A 23,870-nucleotide genomic window follows, 5' to 3' on the forward strand; every position below is an offset into this window, starting at 1 on the left:
CCCCCCCCTTGCTTCGCAAGTCAGAAAACCCCTTTTTTATTTCCAAATGAGAAAAAAATCTCATTTGGAGCACCAAATTGCGTCTAAGGCCAAGTGAAAATACAAAATTAAGTTTACAAAATGGAGTGGGTGTTGAAGTGTGCTATATTGCACCAAATTGCATCTGAGGCCACCTGAAAATGCAAAAAATTCAAAAGGGGAGGGGGACACCCACTCCCCTTAGACCCCTCCCCCAGGCCGGCCATCAGTCTTCAGCCCCCACACTCAAAAGTACCTTCCTACGCCACTGGTTGTAATGAAGCAGAGTTCATATGGGAAGTTTGTCATTTTAAACAGCACAGAAAAATATCATGAAAACGAATGAATTATTCGAAGATAAAAGACGATACAAAACATTTCTGAATTTCAACATGAAACGTCCAAACTTTACAGTAAACAGAGGAAATTGTCAAGATTTGTTGAAAATAATCTAACCAAATATGGATATTTTGGCATAAATTAACCAAACTGTGGGCTTTAAAGTCAAAATTCTGATTAAAAAGTTAACATTTGAGAAACATGTCAAAACCCCATGTGTACAAAGTCGATATTCCGAACATTAGTCAACATGTTTAGATATTACATCAGGGGAAAAGTTTATATATAATATATAAACTTTAGGTTATATATTAACAGAAAACTTCAATAAGAAATGAAAAGGTTAAAAAGGGTTATAGGTTTATGACGTATTTAGGGGAATTTCAGACGAACTTTAAGACAACCACAAAAATTTCGGTGTTAAGTACAAAATTCATGTTAACATGTAGATATAAAATAGAAGATAATATATATAAACAAAGTCCAAACTAGGGTACAAATGAGCGAAAATCGAAAGAAAAATTCAAATTTTATAGATAAAGAAATGGACATGTTTAGATTGCAAGTAGAAATTTGCCATGTCCTTGCTAGGTCACTACTTCGTAAACATAATTAAACTATTCTGATGAAGACCCTCAATTTCCATCGGTTTTCTGGCTTTCTCACTTCCTACGTCATTATAACGCCTACATATTTATTTTTATGCTGATATTAGTAGTAAGATATATTACTTGGGTGTATAGCATTAGGAAAGTGACGTCATTCACACACAGATAAGCTTACTTATCCGGAGTATTTAAGATAAACGTGAGGATTAACTGTAATGTTAATCCGATAATCCTGTGAAGCCAGACATCTGTTGTCTGTGTAGGTATCGATAGATTCTTTATAAGAGATGGACAGAGAAGTGTAAAATCATCTCCAGTCGTGAATCCAGACAGTTGCTTAACGTCTCCGATAAACAGAAGGAACAGGTAACTTGTAATTCATTTTCCGTTTTTTTTTTCAAAGTTGTTCAGGTTACTTCAATTTTTGCAAAATCTCAAATTACAATTTATAACTTTCTATATTACACTTAACTGCGAGTTGAATGATATTCTCAAGTTATTATTCAACGGTTTAACTGTTTGTAACAGAATCGGATACAAAAGACGTGTGTTTACTCATGTTTAAATACCATCAAATATATAGGATGGTACGTGCATCTGTTAACAATAGTGCAACAACGTTACAATGCGTTTGAGTTAAACAGCACAGACTGAATTAACTAAAAGTATTTATTGTTTCAGAACTGAGTTTATTCACTCAGTGCGACTCATAATATCGATTGAACTATTCAACACACAACAGAGAATTTTATAGTCAATTGGAATGACTCTGTCTGTGACGACAAAAATGTTCCGGGTTGTATTTAAATATCAGGTACTTTTGTTTAATAGTGTCAAGTATTTAAGCTTAGTAGAATTGGGTACTACTGTGGACTGATTATGTCGGGTGACTTCAAACCAATTAGGAATGAACACATATGAATTAGCAAACAATGTTCCTGTTTGGTTTAGAACAGATATTGAGTATTTGTCGAAAGTTTGTCCAAACATTTGCGTATTTCTTAAACTAACATTGCAATCAACCAAACTAAGATTTGCCAAACTAAGATATCATTCTAGATTTGTTTCACGAAACAAAAGTAGTTGAGTGAGTAATTGAATGACTCTGACAGTTGTATAGAACACATGTAAATACAACTTTCAAATGTCAAAATGTTCGACTTTTGCCTCACTATACTTGAATTGACATGTGACTAAATATACAAACTAGTTGCTTTGTTATTCAATTTATTATGGACTAGCATTGCCGAGTTTCTCAACTCAAACTCACGAAACTGCTTTCAAGCAAAGGAACTTTTTGTGTTTATGTACTTTTACTACATGATATCAGGAACTTTTGATTTTATCATATCAACTTGGTTTATTCAGTAATATCAGGTAACTTTTGGATATTAAGTCGCTGCAATATTCACTTTAAAGCTCGTACCTCAGTTTGGATATCAAGTTTTCATGTATTTTATAAAGCATATTTAGGATTTAATTAAAATTTAATCAAAACTGATGAAAATGAAGTACTCTTATATAATTACTTATCTATATTATTTTAAAGCAAAACAAGTGATATTTAGAAAGTATAAATGTTTCCCAGTTTGAACATTATGTCACCCTGACAATCCTTTATTAGTATCAATTACATGAAGAAAAACAAATTGAAAGCTTTAAATATTATATTTCTGCTCTTGATTATTGTATGTTAATTTGTAAAGAATGTTGCTATTATGGAGTCTAATGTCGAAAACAAGAGTAATTGATAACGAACCGTAAAATGTTTACACCCACCTAAATAATACTAATATAATACCACTATATATAAGGAATGCGGTTCTTAGTTACAATGTCGCAAAGTCATGCATGCAAATGATGTCATGTTTACCTGCATATGCATTGCACGCCTTTTAGAAGTGATACTTGATATACTGTTAAGACATTGTGTTTCTATGCATGAATACAACTCAAACATTCCAATAGCCATAAGTTACATTTACCATGAAGGTGTTACTAATATCAAACCATATATACCGCACCAAGTATACTGAGGTACTGAAAATTTACAGTTTTCAATGACTTTTCTTTGTATCATAATATCACGATGTGTTCATGTAGTTATAGTGTGATCGAAAAGAAAGAAATGTCCTAAAGCCGAGCTTTGTTCTCTTTTTGATCTTAACATAGAATCTCCACAATGAAGGCCTGCTTGGTACTTTTACTCGTTGCTATCGCTTCGGCGGAACTCTCTCCTCTCTTCACCGTTAAAGAGAAAATCACTGGTCGATACATTGTCAAACTGAAGGTAACTCAAATATGGAAGCAGTGGTTTTTAAGGGATGATTCAACTAAGTGATCAAAATCAAATAGGATTTGTTGGAACGATTGTCCTTATATACATATTGACGGAAATCAAATGAAATATTTTGTGTTAACCAAATCGGACAGCAATCTTAGTAATGCTCCGCAACCACTGGGGCATCGTAGTCCGAAATCACCCTCTCCATACATGAAGCGATCCATTAACAACATTAGTGTGTGGCTGTGTATGATAACAGCATATTCGAGTTTATATATTTTATATTGGAGGGACATCACCATGTAAGTGTTATCCCTACGCTCATTCTCCCTTCCCCTTGCCCCACAGCCCCCCTCTTACCTCACGGTCCTCAGTTTCACTTGTCTGCCAGCTGATGCATATACCCTACCACGATGAAGTTTTAACATGTTACCCTTGCTTGGTCTAATGGCACGAAAACCGTAAAAGAATTTAATTCTCTCACCAGTCCCAGCATGGATCCCTTCGAAAGAAAATGTAAAACTTATAAAAGAAAGATTTAATGAAAGCCAAGATGAAATGTAATTTTAATCTACTACTAAATTCTGTGAGATACACAATTTAATTGTACAAATGGACCTTTTACTTTAACCGATGACGTCACTGCATCTCCATGACGTCAATGTGTCTCCCTGGCTGTGTGTACGGACACAAATACGTATATGCGTTGAAACTATTCTACATCTCTTTTCTGTTTAAGGATTCTCAATTTTGATATCATATATTCAATCCTTTCCTTACAGGATGAAATTGACTTTGAATCTGCCGTTGCTAAAATTGAGTCTCTTCCATTTTTCTCTGTTGTCGGAGGAAAAGTTTTGAAGCGATTCCCTGATGTCTTCCGTGGATTCAGTGCCAAGCTCACTGAGAAAGCCCTCTCTATGGTATGACCTGATGCGATATTTACAGGCTCGTATTTCATTGTGTGAGGGTGTGTCTATGGGGTGGGTGGGGGTGGCGTTGTGTGTGTTTGTTCGTCTTGTGTTTCTGGATGGTCATATACAAATTGAGAATCAACAGGCTAACAATTTATCGAAAATGAAAGTTATTGGTTTGCATATAATTATTTAATCAAAGTCCTCACGTACGTAAGTAATGAGTGTATTAAATGGGGAAAAGGCCTTGGTACTAAATGTAACTAAATATATTCTTAATGTATCTGTCTTGGTATAGGTTCGTAACATGGATTGCGTAGAGTTTGTTGAGGAGGATGGTATTGTACGTACTTCAGCTGTCACGTGGGGTCTTGACCGTGTTGACCAGCGATCCCTTCCATTGGATAATAGCTACAGCCCCTCAAGTAAGTAAAGAATGTTAACTCATTTGAAGGTACGGACTCTGCAAATTTAATCGTACACTTCTTAGTAGATATCATATAGATCATGATTTACCACAAGGCCTATAACAAACCATTCTGTATTAGCTCCTATGTACCTATATCCTTCGCTGGATGTTCTCTTCTTGTAACGACATGTTAATATACAAAGTTCCTGGCGGTGGGAGAGAGCAAACTGAAACGTCAACAGGTTGGCAAAGTAACATTTTACATGTTTTAAGCAAACAGAAAAAGTACCATATATTTTTGGCACAAATGTAAAAGTCATATCATAAAAAGTGTTAATCTCGATGTGAATTGGAAATATGTAATTCTTGTTTCAACTCTTTTTTATATTTCTCTAAGTTGGCAAAATAAATTTTGTTGCATCTATATATTAAGATAATTTCATCCATTTTATTGATAATCTTTAATATAGACGATGGCTCAGGTGTGAACGTGTACGTCGTCGATACTGGAGTCAACCCAAGCCATGTTGATCTCGCTGGTCGTGTAGTTGCTGCCTATGATGCCACCTCAAGCGCAGGACGCCAGGTACATCACAATAACAACAGTTGATATCTTATGTAATAAATAGTCTCAAATGTGGAGGCTAAGTAGGTAGAAAGAGTTGATCCAGTAAAACATTGGTCTTGACTCAATCAAGCCCAAATGTACTCATGAAAAGGTTCAATACAATCACATGTAACTTACAACATTAAGTTATGGCGTGCACTAATAATGACGTGTCGAGATTATACACCGATATTGTGTTGAGATTGTTGATGTACCTTGAAACTTATATAAACCAAGGATCAGATCTCTCTTTCATCAGCTACAACTCTTAATATGAGATACAAAGATTTGTTTTAGAGATGGGCATTGGGTGGAAACAAGGTTGTCGGTCTCATGGGGTAAGAAATAAAGTGAACAACTTGATAAATTCGTAGCATATTACAAACGTTCTAAGATTGAAGTCATCGTTTGCTAATTTGTACTCGAATCTCTTTGTCTAGAATGGTGTTGATTGTAATGGTCATGGATCTCATTGCTCTGGAACCGTCGCTGGTTCAACCTACGGTGTTGCCAAGGGAGCCATGATCTATGGTATCCGAGTACTCGGCTGTTTCGGCTCTGGAACCAACTCTGACGTCGTTGAAGGTACGCAATGTCTTGTTCGGTCTTCGCATTAAGTTTCCATTCTTTATAGAAATGCAAGCTATGTGGTATTCAAAGTTACAAACAATTAAAATCGTTCACCTCAACTTGTTAGTTATGGGATTATCTTGGCTGTCGGAGGACGATGGGGATTGATGATACAAGGCAGGGAGGGGAGAAGGGACTCGGACGAGGTCGGGAGGGCACTGGGGAGATGATACTTAGGGTCATATCCCTGTAATCTACAATATGCAATATGGAATGTTTCGTATTATACACGTTCACACCCTATATTATTCACTGACTCCTCCAGGTATGGACTGGGTGACTTCCAACCACATTGCTCCCGCTGTGGCCTCCATGTCTCTTGGTGGTGGTGCTAGCGTGTCCACTGACCTCGCTGTTAACAGAATGATCAGTGCTGGAGTCACTGTTAGTGTAGCTGCTGGTAATGAGAACCAAGATGCTTGTAACGTCTCTCCCGCTCGTGTCACCAACGTGAGTTCCAAAACCAATCCGTTATTTCATTTCTTAATTTTGTACTATTCCTACTTATAAACTGTTTGGAAGTTATACTGGAATAAACACATCTGAAGACTACATGCTATAATCACATCATCTTAATAATGTGCGTAATCATTATTAAGAACCCTTCTTATATATCTGTTGAGTCGATCATTGAATAAACATAAACATTAACTTTAGCTGAATAAACAATTTGAAGTTAATTTCTGTCAATTTTCCTGGTTTGTTATCCAAGGACCCATTTGACACCTTATATTATTCCATTTCTTGTTTTGTTTATTTATAGGCCATCACAGTCGCTGCCTCTGACAACACCGATACCCGAGCATCTTTCTCCAACTATGGCACCTGTTGTGATATCTTTGCTCCTGGGGTCGACATCACCTCTATTTGGGAGTCTTGTACTACTTGCACTACTACCATTAGCGGTACATCCATGGCTTGCCCACACGTCTCTGGTTAGTCAGCATTTAACATCGTTTATGTTAACTACGTCAAACTGAATATACGTCAGCGTTAATTTGCCACAAGAACTCATTACTTTCATGAAATGCGGATCCGAGCAAATGCTCCATTGTGAAACTAAAGTGTAGTTTTCAAGCTTTAAACATTAAGATAATGAATGTTTATTTTCATTCCTTATTTTGCTTACCTTGTGATATTTGTTCTACTCCTTCAAAAACAGGAGCTGCTGCTATTGAACTGAGCAAGAACGGTGGACTCAGCCCGGCGCAGGTTAAGACTAATCTGCTCGCTAACGGATCACGCTGGAGGATCAGCGACCTTCAGGGCACTCCTAACATTCTCCTATATGTTGCTTAATGGATCCACGGGTAGGTATATAGGAAAAATTCCATGTTGTGAAAACGACAACAATTGAATGACTCACATGAAATATGTAGAGTACTGAACAATAGCATCGTTAATATACTGAAAAGCCTGTTAGTGTGTTTCAAAACGCCTTTATTATTGAAGAACATTCAGATTATAGAATGTATGGAATGCTATGGTATACTGTTCAAATTCTCTGTACTTTAAAAGCAGGGGTCAGATAGGTTCTTATTACACTAACAACCATACATAACAATAGTAATAGCAATATAAGCCCAATATTCTCTATTCCAAATCTTGTCGAAATAATTGAACAATTAAAGAAAGTTCAAGCGTTAATTAACAATGATTGAAAACTATTTGAAGAAAAAAAGTAGAGAATTTATATTTAAATTTAAATCCATTCCTAAAATATCACAACATTAACATTTATTAACTTTGTCTCAATTTTCATATGAAGCAATACCTTAAAGTGGAAATATTGTTACTTGCTATTCTAAGATGAAAAATTGCTACGCGACGAAATGTAGAAGAGAGAAGAAAATTATCTGTTGCTCTGTTAATAGTCTTTAAATGGCAAAAACATATACGAAGGTGTCTTGGTTTGTTCAATCGCGATATTTTTCATAAAATAAAAATACAAAATACAAGTTGTTTTCAGATATTTACTGGTTACAATCATCGGTTTGTTGAAAATTTCTGACAATAGAAGTTTTATGAATACTTTTATCATTCCAAACACCGCTACCGTTTCTATTTGGTAAGCAGCGTGTTTTGTATGATGTTAATTAGTTTCCGTAGAATACATTTCAACACAGTGGCGGCGTAGCCCGAGTGAGGGAGTTTCTCCCTCAAGCCCACAGAAATGTTCAAGGACGAAAAGGGGACGGCAAAAAAGGGCATAAAAAGAATTAAATATATATGCTATGTATAATACTGGATAGGCTACCTTTTTTTATAGCAGGTTTACTCATTAGCCATACTTAGCGTAACACGGTAACTTTGAGTCAGAGAGTGACACATTATGTAAAGTTACGAAGTTCAGTTCGTCGAACGGAACTTGATTGTCTTCTTAAATATAAACACATCTCCATTTAGGCAATAAATATAGAGGTATGAGATACATGTGTGTTCCTACCGATACATATTATTATATATTAGTGAAGTTTGGATATCGTTATCATATACAGGTCCGTAGGACACCATTTTGCATCTAAGCCACTTAAGTGAAACAAATTTTCTCAAAGGGGACGGACCACCTCCCCTTGTACCCCTCCAAAGCTCGGACGTCAGGAAATTGAAGTGCCCGTCTGTCCCAACCTCCCAATTCTGTCTCTCTCTCACACGTACACACACCACCACCACCACCAACAACAACAGATAGATACTTTTTAAGAAAAAGTCGCCAAGGAAAGAACCTGGGCACGAAAACCAAACTACCAAACGACTGATCCGCTCTCAACCCCAGTCCCCTTGCATCGGGAATGTGACTGTGATCATAGTTGTCATATAAGAATGAAAATATCTAAATGAAATATATTTATTTTCGAATTTAATTTTCTTTCTGTTACAGTTTTATCCTGAATCAGCACCCTATCAAGATGGATGAATTTTCATGATGTTCTTATCGAGAGTGTAATGTTACGTTTTTGTCTGATTGAATGATTATATTCAAAGATTCAATTAAAATACAAATGTAAACAGACAATATGTATCGCCTTTTCTTCTTTGTTTTGAGTTAAACTTGTGCCCTCTCGTCGCTGAAGTTAAAGCAGACGTTTACTCTATTGCAACCAAACATTTGACAACAAATGGATATAGATGTGTTTTTACTCCAGTAATTCTAGAGATGTTTCAATCAATAGTCACAATGTTGGATAGAATTGCTGACAAGTATCAAGCACTAGATGCGTGGCATTCGCGTCTGAAATGCAAAATGTCTTGGTTCCTTCAGAAACCCATTACACTATCCTCCTTATAAAAGCTTACGCGATTGCAAGTAGCAACCTAATATTAGCCTATGTAAGAAACAATCTTAAACGTCGTTCTCCTTAAATAATATTAAAGTCTAAGAGAGGGACTCCTCAGGTTTGCTTTCGCTTGATCTATGACGATTACACGGTCTCTAGAACCTTGTTTTCTGAGAGGACGGACGATACGAAATCGTTCCAGAACTCCTCCAAGTGAACATCTCAAAACGACCAAAGTGGATAAAAGACGAAGAATCGGCGGCAGTCCGTTCTTTAGACGTGGTGTACAAATATGCAACGTCCTATCACCATAAAACTTAGATTTACTCCATGGTTTATGATAGGCCGGCTGCCTGCCTTCGCTATTTTGACTATGTAGTGATAATTTATATATTATTCTACATCGCTTGAAATCAACCAAGGCGAAGGCCTCTGTTGTATAAAGTAGAGTGATTTTCTGTTATACTCGAGTCAACACTTACTACCAAATAGCTTATAGTTGGTTAAAATATTAGCCAATCTCACCCCACCCTTTAGCAAAAAGTCGATACATGATATTGGCTTCTAAAAAGACTATAGCAGATGGTTTAACCCCAACATATCAAAAGAGGCAGTAACTATGTATTTATGGATATCGCCGAAATTTCGGACAATATCTCCTTGTTATGGATACTCACTTATTGGTCTCCGCTCTTGCAATTATAGTTAGATCAACTCTTCCACGCATTTTGAAATCCAAAGGTGTCATGCTTGTTTACATTACGGTGTTAATAACTTTATGACTCTAAAGGGAAATTTAGGTTGTGCTATGATGTAACTTTGAAGAAATGTTAAATACATTGGTATATCTTATACAAGTCTCGACCCATCTTCACCAAATACGTTGCATTCTTGCAACTATGTTCCCCTAAATGCTACTTCTTCTATGAGCGCCATCAAGACCTTCTTCCACCAAGATTCACGGATTGTAAATGCTTTCTGATATCAACAAAAACGTCCAGGAATTTGAGGCAATTTTTTTTCGAACACTACTTACTGATGCTACACATTCCTGTGTTGTGGTCGATTTCGTTTTGACTTGATAACTGCTTTATAAGCAATTGAATCTCAAACAATGTTTAGCTTAAATTATGGTGTTTTAAAATAATCGGATACTGTTAAACTATTAGATCTAATACGTATATCCATACATTACTCAAGGGTTTTAGACAGTGGCGTGCGCAAAGGGGCTGGGGTGCCATTTGCCATGTTCCCCACCCTCCATCGTCAGTTGGGGTCAACTTTTTGCGTTCAGCCGGGGACGGTTCAGACCAACACTACATGTGTACACCCTCGCCTTGCAACCTTACATACAACTATTTATTAGCACAAAATTTCTTATAGAGTTTCTTGCAAAGACCTAATGTATAATCTTGCAATAATTTGTTCACACAATTTAATGCACTTTGCAGATCATTCGCGTTTTCATCTGGGATAATATTGTAACATATATATACAATAGAGTAAAGAAAACTTCAATATAAATTACTCAACTCACTTTTTATCGAAGATGACACTTTCCTTAAACCTTTTTTTAAGAATTACCGATGAACCTTCCAAAATCATTTAAAAATACACCAAACAAGACTGGGTGAGAGATTCTCACCTTACCTGACTCCGATATTGCAATACAAAAAGTCTGACTTCACATCATCCTTCATAACACACGATTTGGCAAATTAAATATAACATCATTTACTTTGCCATTAATGTTGTTAGCAATAAGTTTTGACTAAAGACTCGATCTGTCAACCAGGCCAAATGTTTTTTTTTTGTAGTCAACGAAAGCACAATACACACGTTTTTTCTTTCTTTCTTAAATAAAACTCTACAGCAAGATGAAGGACAAAAGTATGATCCAAGGCCGAATGACCGCTTTTGAACCCTGCCTGTTCATCTCACACCTGTATAGTTAAGATAATCTTTTTGATGCGATCATTCAAGATTGCTGTAAGCAGCTTTCCATGCAACTTACTGAGCGTAATACCCCTATAGTTGTCTACATCATAGTTTGAGCCTCTTCCTTTATAGAAATGTTTGATAAGTCCAATAGTCCCAACTAGAGGGCACTACACCACTTCATAAAACGCAAGTGGACAGGTTTGTAATTAAGGGATAAATACGAGGGGAACCGGTCTTAAATTTGATATGAGACCTCTCATGACGTCATCGAGGAGGCTGCCCTTCTCGATGACGTCATCAGAGGTCTCAAATCAAATTTAAGACCGGGTACCCTCGTTTTTATCCCCATTCATAAATGACCCTCACAAATGTTAGAAAACGGCATTTTTTCGCTAATTTTTGCTGATCTGTATTTAATTCTCCTTATGCCTCCCTTGATCTTTTTTCCTGAATGACGTAATAGTCACCTCATGTAAAACAGCATTTTCTTCCGACGAACATTAAGAGTGAAAAAATACGAATGAAGCAGTAACGTTTGGTCTTAAATTTTGGTAGTCTAATCAATTCAAACGCTAAAATATGGAGGGAAATGACAATTAAATAAGAACAAATGAACAAATTTCTAACGATAACATTTTAAAACTTATTTTTGACCTACCAGGTCAAATTGCGCAATAAATAGATGCTGAGTTGTGTGTTCTGAAAAGTCCGTAAACGCTACAACAGTTAGGCTATAGCAACGTTGCCTGTTGCTAACATTCTTTTGAGTAGAACTCGTCCATCCCTAGTCGGTAGATGAACCGTTCAAATAAACGTTTACTGGGCCTGAGAATGAGCAGTTTTTGAAGAGGTTCCGAGCCCCATTGTATGATTGTTCGACGGGTTTGGACTTGTAGTAACCGCAGTGTTATTGCGAGTCTGAAAGATCGCTAGGCTTAGTCCCTGGTCAGTCATGTCGTTACCGCTAGAATTAGTAGTAGGCCTAGTGCTTACGATATTGCTAGGCTTAGCGACAAGGTTTCTCAATTAAGCTCAAAATGAATCCCTAAGTCATTCATGTTACTCGAAGTATTTAGCTGGATGATTTAGAAGTACGCACAGTGTGTAGTGAGACTCGGTGTGTGTGAATACATATACAGTACCACTGCTGTAACTAATTGCAAGTAGGCTATATATACTGTACAGTATTCTTTTGCAATTTGAAAATTTCTTTGCCCATAAACATATTTGCATAATATACTCATGGCAATGTACACCATGTCTTCATTTCTTTTAATTATGACTTCATGATTGCCACGGCAACAAACCAGTGTTTGTCTAACATTGCGATCCTGAAGCAATTCTCCTCTCTATACACTCGACCAGTCCACTGGCGGATCCAGGGCCTTTGTTTGGGAGGGGCCAAAGTGGCATTAGAGTGATATGGGGGAGGGGTCTAAGGGGGGTTGGAAAATTTTCTATTGCTGAATGCCCTCAGATGCAATTTGGTGCGACAAAAGTGTACAATGGTGATGTTAATTTACTTCTAAAAAAATGTTTCCCAGGTGTAATTTTCTAAAATATTTATGAAACAAAGTTGGGATCATCTTTCTCAAGAAATTTTATTTCTCATAGGTTATAAATTTCTTACAACCAGCCTGTAACTGCAAAATGGTGTAAAACTGTAAATCCTCATGCTCATACATTTACATAGCCCCCAACTCTTGAGAAGCAAATGCTGGTCCATGCCACGAATCGCCGTCCTGGGGGAGGGGTATAAGGGGAGGGGGTGACCCCCTCTGATTTTTTTTTTGGAATCCTGGTGATGCCTACATGTAAAATGGTGGCACTTAGAATGGCTTTGGTCACCCAACATTTTCGGAGAAATATGCATTTTTTTGTGTGTAACATCAATAAATTGAATAGTAGGTGATAATTCATTCTTTCCCGTGGCATGAAAATGTTCGCTGCTCGCCCCAATGAAAAGAAATATAGGCTAATTTGAGGTTCAAATGATGCTGTAAAGGTGGTTTTATACTCTTTTATGCTAAATGCTAAAGAAATGATGGTTGCTAAGTCAAAATTTGATGCAATTTTTTTATGTATACTTGACAATTACAATGCGGTTTTTTCGGACACTTGTGCGGGTCAGCGGGTTTGGGTGTTAGAATGCGGGTCTAATTCCCGCGAATTGCGGGTCAGTTGGGAGCTCTGCATTTAATTTTAAACCAGAAAAGAAAAGGTTTAGACTAGTCTACCACTGCTATTCCTCTCGATTTTTTTTAAATTTCCAATCATATGATTTAGCGGATGTTCGGAAACACTTTTTGGCTCACCTTTGGGGGGGGGGGGGCCTGGCCCCCCTTGGATCCGCCAGTGGACCAGTCTCGAATCGCATTCGAGACTGGTCCAGTATACAGAAAGTTGGTTTAGGCATTTATGAATGAACAATACTACTGCAAGGGTGCAGTTTTTCATAAATTTATTAATAATTTCATCAACCCACATGATTTATTACTTTTTTAAGTTATTAATTTGTTGGATAACTCCCTGGTCAGAAATTGCTCTATTCAGTTCTTCGTTATTTGAGGACATAATGACTGACGGATCAAAGGACTGACCATCACTGTAGAAATAACTGTCGTAATAGAGAGCACCGATGTGATCCTTGTAAACATCTAGTGGGATACCATCTCTATTGTCCCTAGTACAGGTTGAACGATTTATAGCATTCCAGCATTTCTCTGGATCTGAGTTTTTAATTTGTCTCATTTCTCTATGCTATGCCCTGAAATAGCCTTGTTCAGATTTCTTTAAAGTTTGTTTTTTGTAAGCTTTGAAGAACATGCACAGGTCTTGCTCGCTCTTAACACTCTTACATTTATACTTTGGGATTGCTTTGCTTTTAAATACTTAGTAAGATGTCGCTGTATGACAGTCATTATTCAATCAAGGTTTCCCGTGCTTTCTTCTAGAATTCGTAACCATAGGTACCTGTTTAAGCATACTATCCCTGTCGACAGTGTTCCTAAACATATTTTCGATACTTACAAATATGTCATCTATGGCATTCTGGCTCTAATTACCAGAGCCATTCAAATAAAGTCTGGACATGATTGTGTTAACTTCATCGTCACTGAAAGAAGTTTGGAACTCTAACCATTTATCATTATTCTACATAAAGTTTGTCTTTTTTCTTGCAACTGGGCCATTTTCATTGATCAAATTTACATTATCAACATTTTTATACATTTTAACATTCAGATTTATACGTAGTAGGCTGTGTTTGTCTGACATAAAAATATCAAATGTTTGAACTGTGAAACCGGTGTTTAAATAGTTCTGGTGATACCATGGCACAACCCAGAGTACTTTTACCATCAAACGTGACATTTTCGAGGCGGGCATCAGAACCAAGTCGGCCATACACAATATGAATATCAACAGTGTTACAATTGGCTGATATCCGTTGTTATTTGTAGATTTATCCATATTGAATTTCTTTGATTTAATACAAAGAGCTTCTAATTTTTATTTAGAGTTGAGGTTTATCATCATTTGTATCAGGCCGGCTATGATTGCAACAGATGGATCGAAAGATGTGACGTCATCTACAACACCTGTTAACAGGTGTACGGGTATTTAAATCACCAATCAGACAAATAGGAGCTCGTGGTCTAGACATTAAAGCAATGCAGTCATTCATTATGTCGCCGAAATGTGGGTGGTGTGGTATATAGAACCTTCATGTGGTATTTAGAACCTTCACTCCTAACAATATTTCCAGAGTATTGTATCCGATGTAGAGTCTGCGCAGACACGGTATGTACTACACACAGAACTAGTACAGCAATAACATGAATACCTCTCTAGCGGTGCTCGTTGGACAGCTTCTTGGCACATACAATAGAAAAATTGGGGAATACTAACTAGTCGATTTGTCGGTTTGAGCCTCATACAGAACAATAATGATGTAATTTTTAACAAAATCCGTTTAAATACCATTTTCATTTATATATTTTTCTTAATTCCACAAACGTTGAGAGCACAGCGCCTGATACAATCAGTTGGCTCTGATTGGTGATAGGTGTAATCATGAGGGTATGTGTCATGTTCGTACTGCATATTTGTTTACCCTCCCCCTCCCCCCAACATACGCAGACACACCCCTTTAAAGATGCCAATATACTCTAGTGTTTCGTTTAGAACAGACGTAGTTCTATAGTTTTTTTACAACAGGTGGTATGCATCTCGTTCTTAGACATTCGATAGATCTTAATTAAGCCATGGATTAGGTTTGGGGTAAACAAGGAGTCAAAGCATATTGCGCAACATTATCGGTAGGCATATTGTTATTGAACAGGTAACAGGGGTGGCACACCTGTAGAACACATGAGGGGAAACGGGCCCCTACCTCTTTCGTGACTTTAATATTGTCCCTGTTTGCCTAACGAACAGGTGTCAGCATTCCTTTAGTGGTATTCTACATATAACCTTCTCTGAGACTACTAAACGATATGTTCAGAGGATCATTTTTCGGTGACTGTTGAGGTAACATCGTGGAATGCTACAGAAAATCGGAATCCCACGTGCCACTTCCTCCCAACCCCTTTTTTTGTCAAGCACAAACATTACAAGCAATATTAAGGAAAATAGATATTAATCCTGATGGAATACATACACGGTAAAATCATTTTCCTGGTTTTATGAAAATAGTATGGCACGGTATGTATTTCATCCTGTAGTCAGTGAATATAACGAGAGGGGGAGGGGGTAGGGACCAGTATTAGGCTGACGTGCATTCTAGGGATGGTTCGGAGAGAACTATTTAAACCACATTTTTGTATTACTCTACAAATATTGAATACTACCAGTGCCTTCGATATTATGTGCGTGTGTCATCATGATGTAAGCCAATTGGAAGAAAAGTTGGGGAAGGGTAGGAGGACATATATATTAACGATATTAAACATTTAAAAATACTTAATAATACGTAAATTATTATTATTATCGTTAATATTATTGTTGTTATTATTTTGCCTTTTCTTCTTGTCGTCCCGCTTACAATTTCGTAGGGGGACACATTTCCCCCCCCCCCTTCCACCTCCCCTTTCCACCGAGCCCTCTGGCTACGCGACTGAACATATGTATCTCCGGTTACATATAATGGATGGATGGATGGATGGGTGGAGATGGAATACATCTTCTGGAGAAAGCCTAAGGATTCATTAAACGTGGCTAAAAACGTGAAGTTGAGTGTACATAAGTCATATAATGGTGGGCTTTGTGACTTTTACGAGGTCACTTGTCAGACAGTGACGTCATTCAACCGGATTAGATCACTTATTTATTACACTTAAGATAAAAATAGGGATTAGCTGTAATGTTAATCCGATAAACCTGTGAAGCCAGACATCTGTTGTCTGTGTAGGTATCGATATATTCTTTATAAGAGATGTACAGAGAGGAGTAAAATCATCTCCAGTCGTGAATCCAAACCAGTTGCTTAACGTCTCCGATACACAGAAGGAACAGGTAACTTGTAATTCATCTTCCGTTTTTTTTTCAAAGTTGTTCAGGTTACTTCAATTTTTGTGAAACCTTAAATTACAAATTATAACTTTCTACTTACTTACTTAACTGCGAGTCGAATACTATGCTGAAGTTATTATTCAACGATTTAACTGTTTGCAACAGAATCGTATACAAAAGACATTTGTTTACTCTTGTTTAAATACCATTAAACATATAGGAGGGTACGTGCATCTGTTAACAAATAGTGCAACAACGTTACAGTGCGTTTGAGGAAACAGCACAGACTGAATTACAATATAAATATTAAACAAGATTATTGTCATTTCATTTCCATCGATTAATACAGTTCTTAAAATGTAATAAGATATAATCATGTAATTGGTCTGTATTTTCTGTATTTATAACTATGGCTTTAAACATTGTATTATGTTCTGATTGTGTGTTTTGGTTCATACTCAATAATATAACTTGAAGCTGTTGAATCAATTACTGTAATAAACACAGTAACATCCATTCAACTTAGAAGAATTAAATCAACCAAATAAGCAAGAAACAACATAAAATCGTTTTATGTTAATATAGAATCTCCACAATGAAGGCCTGCTTGGTACTTTTACTCGTTGCTATCGCTTCGGCGGAACTCTCTCCTCTCTTCACCGTCAAAGAAAAAATTGCCGGTCGATACATTGTCAAACTGAAGGTAAGTAGTAATTCATTAAGTGGACATTCATTTACGTGATAGGAAATTAAGTATTCCTGGAGAAAATAGTTGGGCTAAATTTGCCTGTTCTGATCTTAAACCCACTGGAAGTTCGTAATATGTTCTACTTTCAATGCAATGGTAACATGAACGAATTAACATTGATTTAGGCAATATTGTAAAGATGTGAGGAAAGGTGAATATTTAAGTTTCAAGTAATAAATGTATGCTCTTGTTCAACTACACGTTTTCATTTCATGTAACGAATATTTTTATATGTCGGTGTCGCTGGCATGATCAAAACTCACATTCAGATAATGAAATGACTAAGGCAATGTAAAGGAATAAATGGATTTAACTAACATTCAGATTATGTCTGAAATTACTAGGCAATCTAAATAAATAAATGGATTTAACTAACAATCAGATTATGAAATAACTAGGCAAACTATAAAGAAATTAATGGATTTAACTAATACTCAGATTATGAAATAATAAGGCAATCCAAATAAATAAATGGTTAAACTAACATTCAGATTATGAAATTACTAGGCAATCTAAAGGAAAAATTGGGTTTAATTAACATGCAGATTATGAAATTACTAGGCAATCTATATACATATATGGGTTATCTCACATTCAGATTATGAAATAACTATGCAATCTAAAGGGAAAAAAAGGGATTTAACTAACATTCAGATTATAAAATTACTAGGCAATCTAAATAAATAAATGGATTTAACTAATACTGAGATTATGAAATTACTAGGCAATCCAAATAAATAGATGGTTTTATCTAACATTAAGATTATGAAATAACTATGCAATCTAAAGGAATGAATGGATTTGACTAACATTCAGATTATGGAATTACTACAATGCAATCTAAATAAATAGATGGATTTAACTAACAATCAGATTACGAGATTACTAGGCAATCCAAATAAATAAATGGATTTAACTAACATTCAGATTATGAAATTACTAGGCAATCTAAGTAAATAAATGGATTTAACTCACATTCAGATTATGAAATAACTTTAATGCAATCTAAATAAATAAATAGATTTAACTAAAATTCATATTATGAAATCGGTTCTGGGAAGCAACTTTCTTCTGTTTGTGCAGGTAGTTGTAACAAATTACAATTAAAGATTTTATTACAAGAGCAAAGGCCGTTTAGTCAAATCGAGATTGCAAACTGGATTATCAATTTCATTATTTTACCAACACTTCTTATGTAGCGCTACCGTTATCATTTACACTGCTGGGTTAGTAGTTAAAAATCACAGTAATTATACTATCAGTATAACACGGTATCTTACCAATTGTATCAATGCTGGTAAACAATATATGTAATTTTATAACATTTTTCTTACAGGATGAAATTGACTTTGAATCTGCCGTTGCTAAAATTGAGTCTCTTCCATTTTTCTCTGTTGTCGGAGGAAAAGTTTTGAAGCGATTCCCTGATGTCTTCCGTGGATTCAGTGCCAAGCTCACGGAGAAAGCCCTCTCTATGGTATGACCTGATGCGATTTTTACAGGCTCGTATTTCATTGTGTGAGGGTGTGCCTATGGGGTGGGCTGGGCGGGGTGACTGTGTGGGTTTGTTCGTATTTCTGGACGGTCATACAAATTGAGAATCAACAGGCTAACAATTTATCGAAAATGAAAGTAATTGGTTAGCATATAATTATTTAATCAAAGTCCTCACGTACGTGAATAATAAGTGTATTAAATGGGAAAATAGTACTAAATGTACTAAATCGGTACTAAATGTAACTAAATATATTCTTAATGTATCTGTCTTGGTATAGGTTCGTAACATGGATTGCGTAGAGTTTGTTGAGGAGGATGGCATTGTACGTACCTCAGCTGTCACGTGGGGTCTTGACCGTGTTGACCAGCGATCCCTTCCATTGGATAATAGCTACAGCCCCTCAAGTGAGTACAGGATGTTATTTCATATGAAAGATCCCATAACATAGAAGAGAGATTGTTTGTTACCATTATGCCCATAGTAACCTAATATATTCATTCCTAAGTAATTGTGAGGCGGCTTTACAAAAGCGCCATATATCCCTGGGGTACATTCTTTCCAAGGAATCATACACGCAAAATAGCGTGTTATCAACAGAACAGTTCGTACGAAATACGGAGGGTCTTGGCAGGAAATTCCAACTGAAACTCTAATTAACTGACTTCCAAAGTACAATGTATTACATACATTCAAACTTGCTTCAAATGTGATACCTGCGATACAATTCCAATGTGTATGATATCTTATCAAGTTCTGTACAGCTGTTTACTAATTAACAATATTTTCTTACTCCTAGCTAATCACAACAACTCTGAACCAACAATAAACTTTCGCAATAAACTTTCATCCATTTCATTGATAATCTTTAATATAGACGATGGCTCAGGTGTGAACGTGTACGTCGTCGATACTGGAGTCAACCCAAGCCATGTTGATCTCGCTGGTCGTGTAGTCGCTGCCTATGACGCCACCTCAAGCGCAGGACGCCAGGTACATCACAATAATCCCAGCTGATAGCTTATGTAATAAATAGTCTCAAATGAGAATGTGTTTAGGTCTTATAAACCCTTCAAAGTTTCTTATAGGACAACAAAAAGATGACTGAAAGGTTGACATCCAGAGATTATCAGTGGAACCATGTTGTTAGTCTTGATTACCAAGAAACTGAACAGTCTTGGAAATCTTACACATTTTCATTTTATCTCTTTGTCTAGAATGGTGTTGACTGTAATGGTCATGGTTCTCATTGCTCTGGAACCGTCGCTGGTTCAACCTACGGTGTTGCCAAGGGAGCTATGATCTATGGTATCCGAGTACTCGGCTGTTTCGGTTCTGGATCCAACTCTGACGTCGTTGAAGGTACGCAATGTATTGTTGAGTCTTCGCATTAGGTTTCCATTCATTAGAAATGCAAGCTATGTGGTATTCAAAGTTACAAACAGTTATAAAGTCGTTAACCTTAACTTGTGTAAGATGTGTACCTCTTAGTTCTGAGATTATCTTGACTGTCGGAGGACGATGAGGATTGATGATACAAGGCAGGGAGGGGAGAAGGGACTCGGACGAGGTCGGGAGGGGACTGAGGAGATGATACTTAGGGTCATATCCCAGTAATCTTCAATATGCAATATGGAATGTTTCGTATTATACACGTTCACACCCTATATTATTCACTGACTCCTCCAGGTATGGACTGGGTGACTTCCAACCACATTGCTCCCGCTGTGGCCTCCATGTCTCTTGGTGGTGGTGCTAGCGTGTCCACTGACCTCGCTGTTAACAGAATGATCAGTGCTGGAGTCACTGTAAGTGTAGCTGCTGGTAATGAGAACCAAGATGCTTGTAACGTCTCTCCCGCTCGTGTCACCAACGTGAGTACCAAAACCACTCCGTTTTATAAACTGTTTGGAAGTTATACTGGAATAATCAGAGCTGAAGGCTACATGCTATAATCACATCATCTTAGTAATGTACGTAATCATCATTAAGAACCCTTTTTATATATCTGTTGAGTCGATCATTGAATAAAATAAACATAAGTTTAGCTGAATAAACAACTAAAGGTTAATTTCTGTCAATTTTCCTGGGTTCGTTACTCAAGGATCCATTTGACTTTGTAATTACAATTCAGGATCTTCATCACCTTATATTATTCCATTTCTTGTTTTTTTTATTTATAGGCCATCACAGTCGCTGCCTCTGACAACACCGATACTCGAGCATCTTTCTCCAACTATGGCACCTGTTGTGATATCTTTGCTCCTGGAGTCGACATCACCTCTATTTGGGAGTCTTGTACTACTTGCACTACTACCATTAGCGGTACCTCCATGGCTTGCCCACACGTCTCTGGTTAGTCAGCATTTAACAACGTTTAAGGCCACATTCCGTGTGTAGATATGGTTGTCAATGCGCTATAACCATACACTTTAGAATTAATAAAGATACGAATAAAGTGTATGAATATGACACATCATTTCATTTGCTTTGATCGAGCTATATAGTAGAGGTATATCTTTATCATGAATTCTACTAATAAGATACAAATGCTGCCTGCTACTAACATGTAAAACAATCTTCTTGAAATTTGTTTCTGAATTCCTTAATTAATTCATTTAAATTATGAGTTTGATCGATTCCTGTCAAATAAGCCTTAATCTGCCACATACTTTAAACCTTCCTAGCGCTGCCTATGTTGGCATGCTTTTGTTTCATTAAAGGCATTAAAGACTCGCCCCAAACAGCGTGCCGCCATCTTTAAATTGTTAAAATGTTAACTTTCTGTTGCTTGCAAGTGAAGTTTTTCTCTTGTCGCTACAAAATGCAGACAGTATTGCAACGTGATGCCTTGTTATCATTAGCTGGACCTGAGATGTCCATCGCTGTATCGTTTGTACACTGTGCTGTGGGTATTGACCGCAGTTTTATGTACTGACTGTACATTAGTGTCTAATTACCGACGGTAGCAAGCTGTTGGTTTTTTTTTCTGGGATCGATGGTGGAGTCTCTACACTTCTGTTACACCTCATTCAAAACTAGGTCAGATTACCGGGATTAGACGTTTCTTTTTGCGCGAGTCTTCACACCCTTTAATGTTAATGTTATACATCGTTGTGGTAAGCTCTGTGTTTATTATCTATTTTATGACAGGCGCTGCTGCCATTGAACTGAGCATGAACAGCGGACTCAGCCCAGCACAGGTTAAGTCTAATCTGCTCGGCAACGGATCACGCCGTAGGATCAGCGACCTTCAGGGCACTCCTAACATTCTTCTGTATGTTGCTTAAGGATCAAGTGGTAGGTATATGTAAATGGTTGGATGTTGTGAACGAAAAATCACAGACGTCTTCTTGATGATGCTCAATAGTTAGGCAGTGACTCAGATTTAGTATATAACAACAACAACAACAAAGTTTCTCTAAGCATATTGTCTCAAACATGAGGTCCTCCGTACATAGAATAAATCGTTCTTACAAAAAAAAAAAAACTATTTGAATATTGACGCTTAAGTTCTAAGTCCTTTCACACGCCGCAAATGTTTCGCAGGCCGCTCTTTCAGCGTCACTGGCCCTAGACTTTGGAACGCTCTTCCCGTCGACACAAGAAATTCGAAGACCATCAGAACTTTTAAAGCTGCTTTAAAGACTCATTTATTTAAGAAATCGTTTTTATAATTGTTTTGTTGTTCAGCGCCATTGAGTGTTTTTACAGTAATGTGCGCTTTACCAAGTGTTTCCACCTTAACCTTAACCTTAACCAGATAAACAGACCCATTCTTTATAGTTACGTTGAAGAAATGCGGATTATCATATCTGCGTGATAAGAACAAGATTTTTTATTTTTCAGTAATTTCACATTTTCATGTATACTTCGGTTAAAATATAGCAACTTGGTTTGTGGTATTCCGGAATTAGCAATGCATGTCTATTTTTATCATTGATAATGATAAAGCTGCAAGTCACATTATAAAGCAATGGTATATGGCAGATGAGCGATGTATGTTAATGCATGGTTACATGATTGGCGTCTACAGTCTACTGTGACATTGAAATCAATCAATTCATGTTCGTAAATGTAGTAGCTTTAAAAATAATTAAAAAAATGAAAAATACAAATCCCAAAGCGACATTTTACAGTAGGTTAATTCATGCACTGTTCAACATTTTGTTTTGCTATGTTCTCTTACATGGATAAGATACACTTAGTCAATCGCAAGGAGCCTATACCGTTAGTATTATGCATGTATTTAAACTCATTTGCGTAACCCTAAATGTAGGTGAGTTAATTATTATATGTTTGTTTCTTGTTTTGTTCTGTTACAGATGTAATCACAATGCCTGGTATCGAGGTTCTTAAATTGGAATGATGATTGAATGAAAACTAACATTTAGGTTGTGGGATCTATTGATGATATGTTACAATTCAATACAAATAAATATCACAGGTGTAAACAACATAATGAAGAATGTTATTTCTTATTTTGTTTCCTTGTTTTGTTCGTGTCTTGGTGGTTCGAATGGTACTACACATTTATAACAATAAACAGGTATTCAAAGCCCTATTGATGGTTGACTCTGGAGAAAGTTATCATGATTTCACTTTACATAATTTTGTTGGTGCAATGGTATAGGGTTGCACTCCATTTATGTATAATATATAGCAACTTGTCAAAGGGGACGGTCGGGGGGGGGGGGGGGTGGGAGTGTATACTGTTTTGTCTATATCACACATATTGCTCTTCAACAATCAATATATTTAGGGAATTTGTTGCAAATTGTCGACCAATTCCGGTTTGTAGTGCAATGTCTCTCAGAACTTGCTTAATCTCATTTAAAGGCAAGAATCTTTCGCCGTAAGTCTTGAAAACCTAATTTCTTGTTAATCTTATTAGCATCAATTGCTCTGTAGAACGATCTTTAAGATGTCGAACAATATCAAGTGAGAGTCGACAACATCCCTATTCTCACCTCTACCATTGTACCATCCAAATAAAAATGTAGCGGTAGTTATATATAGGGCTCTGAATTCTTATTGATTCAATAAGCCATCCTGCCTTAACGTGCCTTTATGTCATTCATAAGTGCC

The 23,870-nt window shown here is 36.7% G+C and overlaps 2 protein-coding genes across 3 annotated transcripts; both read left to right on the forward strand.

Annotated features, from left to right (window-relative positions):
* The first annotated feature begins 1,190 nt into the window (after nucleotides 1–1,190).
* On the forward strand, nucleotides 1,191–8,825 carry LOC139983115 (extracellular serine proteinase-like). The gene is made up of 10 exons (XM_071996476.1): nucleotides 1,191–1,331; nucleotides 3,138–3,255; nucleotides 4,032–4,172; nucleotides 4,462–4,588; nucleotides 5,043–5,158; nucleotides 5,620–5,764; nucleotides 6,075–6,259; nucleotides 6,573–6,744; nucleotides 6,972–7,119; nucleotides 8,691–8,825. The coding sequence occupies exons 2-9, from the start codon at nucleotides 3,148–3,150 to the stop codon at nucleotides 7,106–7,108; spliced, it is 1,131 nt and encodes a 376-aa protein (XP_071852577.1). The 5' UTR covers nucleotides 1,191–1,331; nucleotides 3,138–3,147; the 3' UTR covers nucleotides 7,109–7,119; nucleotides 8,691–8,825.
* A 7,589-nt stretch (nucleotides 8,826–16,414) lies between these two features.
* LOC139983075 (extracellular serine proteinase-like) lies at nucleotides 16,415–23,251 on the forward strand. 2 transcript variants are annotated; one of them, XM_071996413.1, is made up of 10 exons: nucleotides 16,415–16,542; nucleotides 17,125–17,242; nucleotides 18,624–18,764; nucleotides 19,063–19,189; nucleotides 19,660–19,775; nucleotides 20,000–20,144; nucleotides 20,472–20,656; nucleotides 20,966–21,137; nucleotides 21,936–22,082; nucleotides 23,108–23,251. In XM_071996413.1, exons 2-9 carry the CDS (start codon nucleotides 17,135–17,137, stop codon nucleotides 22,070–22,072), a joined length of 1,131 nt encoding a protein of 376 aa, XP_071852514.1. In that variant the 5' UTR covers nucleotides 16,415–16,542; nucleotides 17,125–17,134; the 3' UTR covers nucleotides 22,073–22,082; nucleotides 23,108–23,251. The 2 variants fall into 2 exon arrangements, with proteins under 2 accessions (XP_071852514.1, XP_071852515.1); XM_071996414.1 differs by having other exon boundaries at nucleotides 16,519–16,534; nucleotides 17,123–17,242.
* Nucleotides 23,252–23,870: the final 619 nt, after the last annotated feature.

This window comes from Apostichopus japonicus, chromosome 16, assembly GCF_037975245.1.
Source record: "Apostichopus japonicus isolate 1M-3 chromosome 16, ASM3797524v1, whole genome shotgun sequence".
Taxonomy (NCBI): domain Eukaryota; kingdom Metazoa; phylum Echinodermata; class Holothuroidea; order Aspidochirotida; family Stichopodidae; genus Apostichopus; species Apostichopus japonicus.

Coding starts and splice junctions, on each gene's coding strand:
- LOC139983115 (XM_071996476.1), top strand. CDS start 3,148: ATGAAGGCCTGCTTGGTACTTTTACTCGTTGCTATCGCTTCGGCGGAA. Junction 3,256..4,031: donor GATACATTGTCAAACTGAAG/GTAACTCAAATA, acceptor CTTTCCTTACAG/GATGAAATTGACTTTGAATC. Junction 4,173..4,461: donor CTGAGAAAGCCCTCTCTATG/GTATGACCTGAT, acceptor GTCTTGGTATAG/GTTCGTAACATGGATTGCGT.
- LOC139983075 (XM_071996413.1), top strand. CDS start 17,135: ATGAAGGCCTGCTTGGTACTTTTACTCGTTGCTATCGCTTCGGCGGAA. Junction 19,190..19,659: donor TAATAGCTACAGCCCCTCAA/GTGAGTACAGGA, acceptor TCTTTAATATAG/ACGATGGCTCAGGTGTGAAC. Junction 20,145..20,471: donor CAACTCTGACGTCGTTGAAG/GTACGCAATGTA, acceptor TGACTCCTCCAG/GTATGGACTGGGTGACTTCC.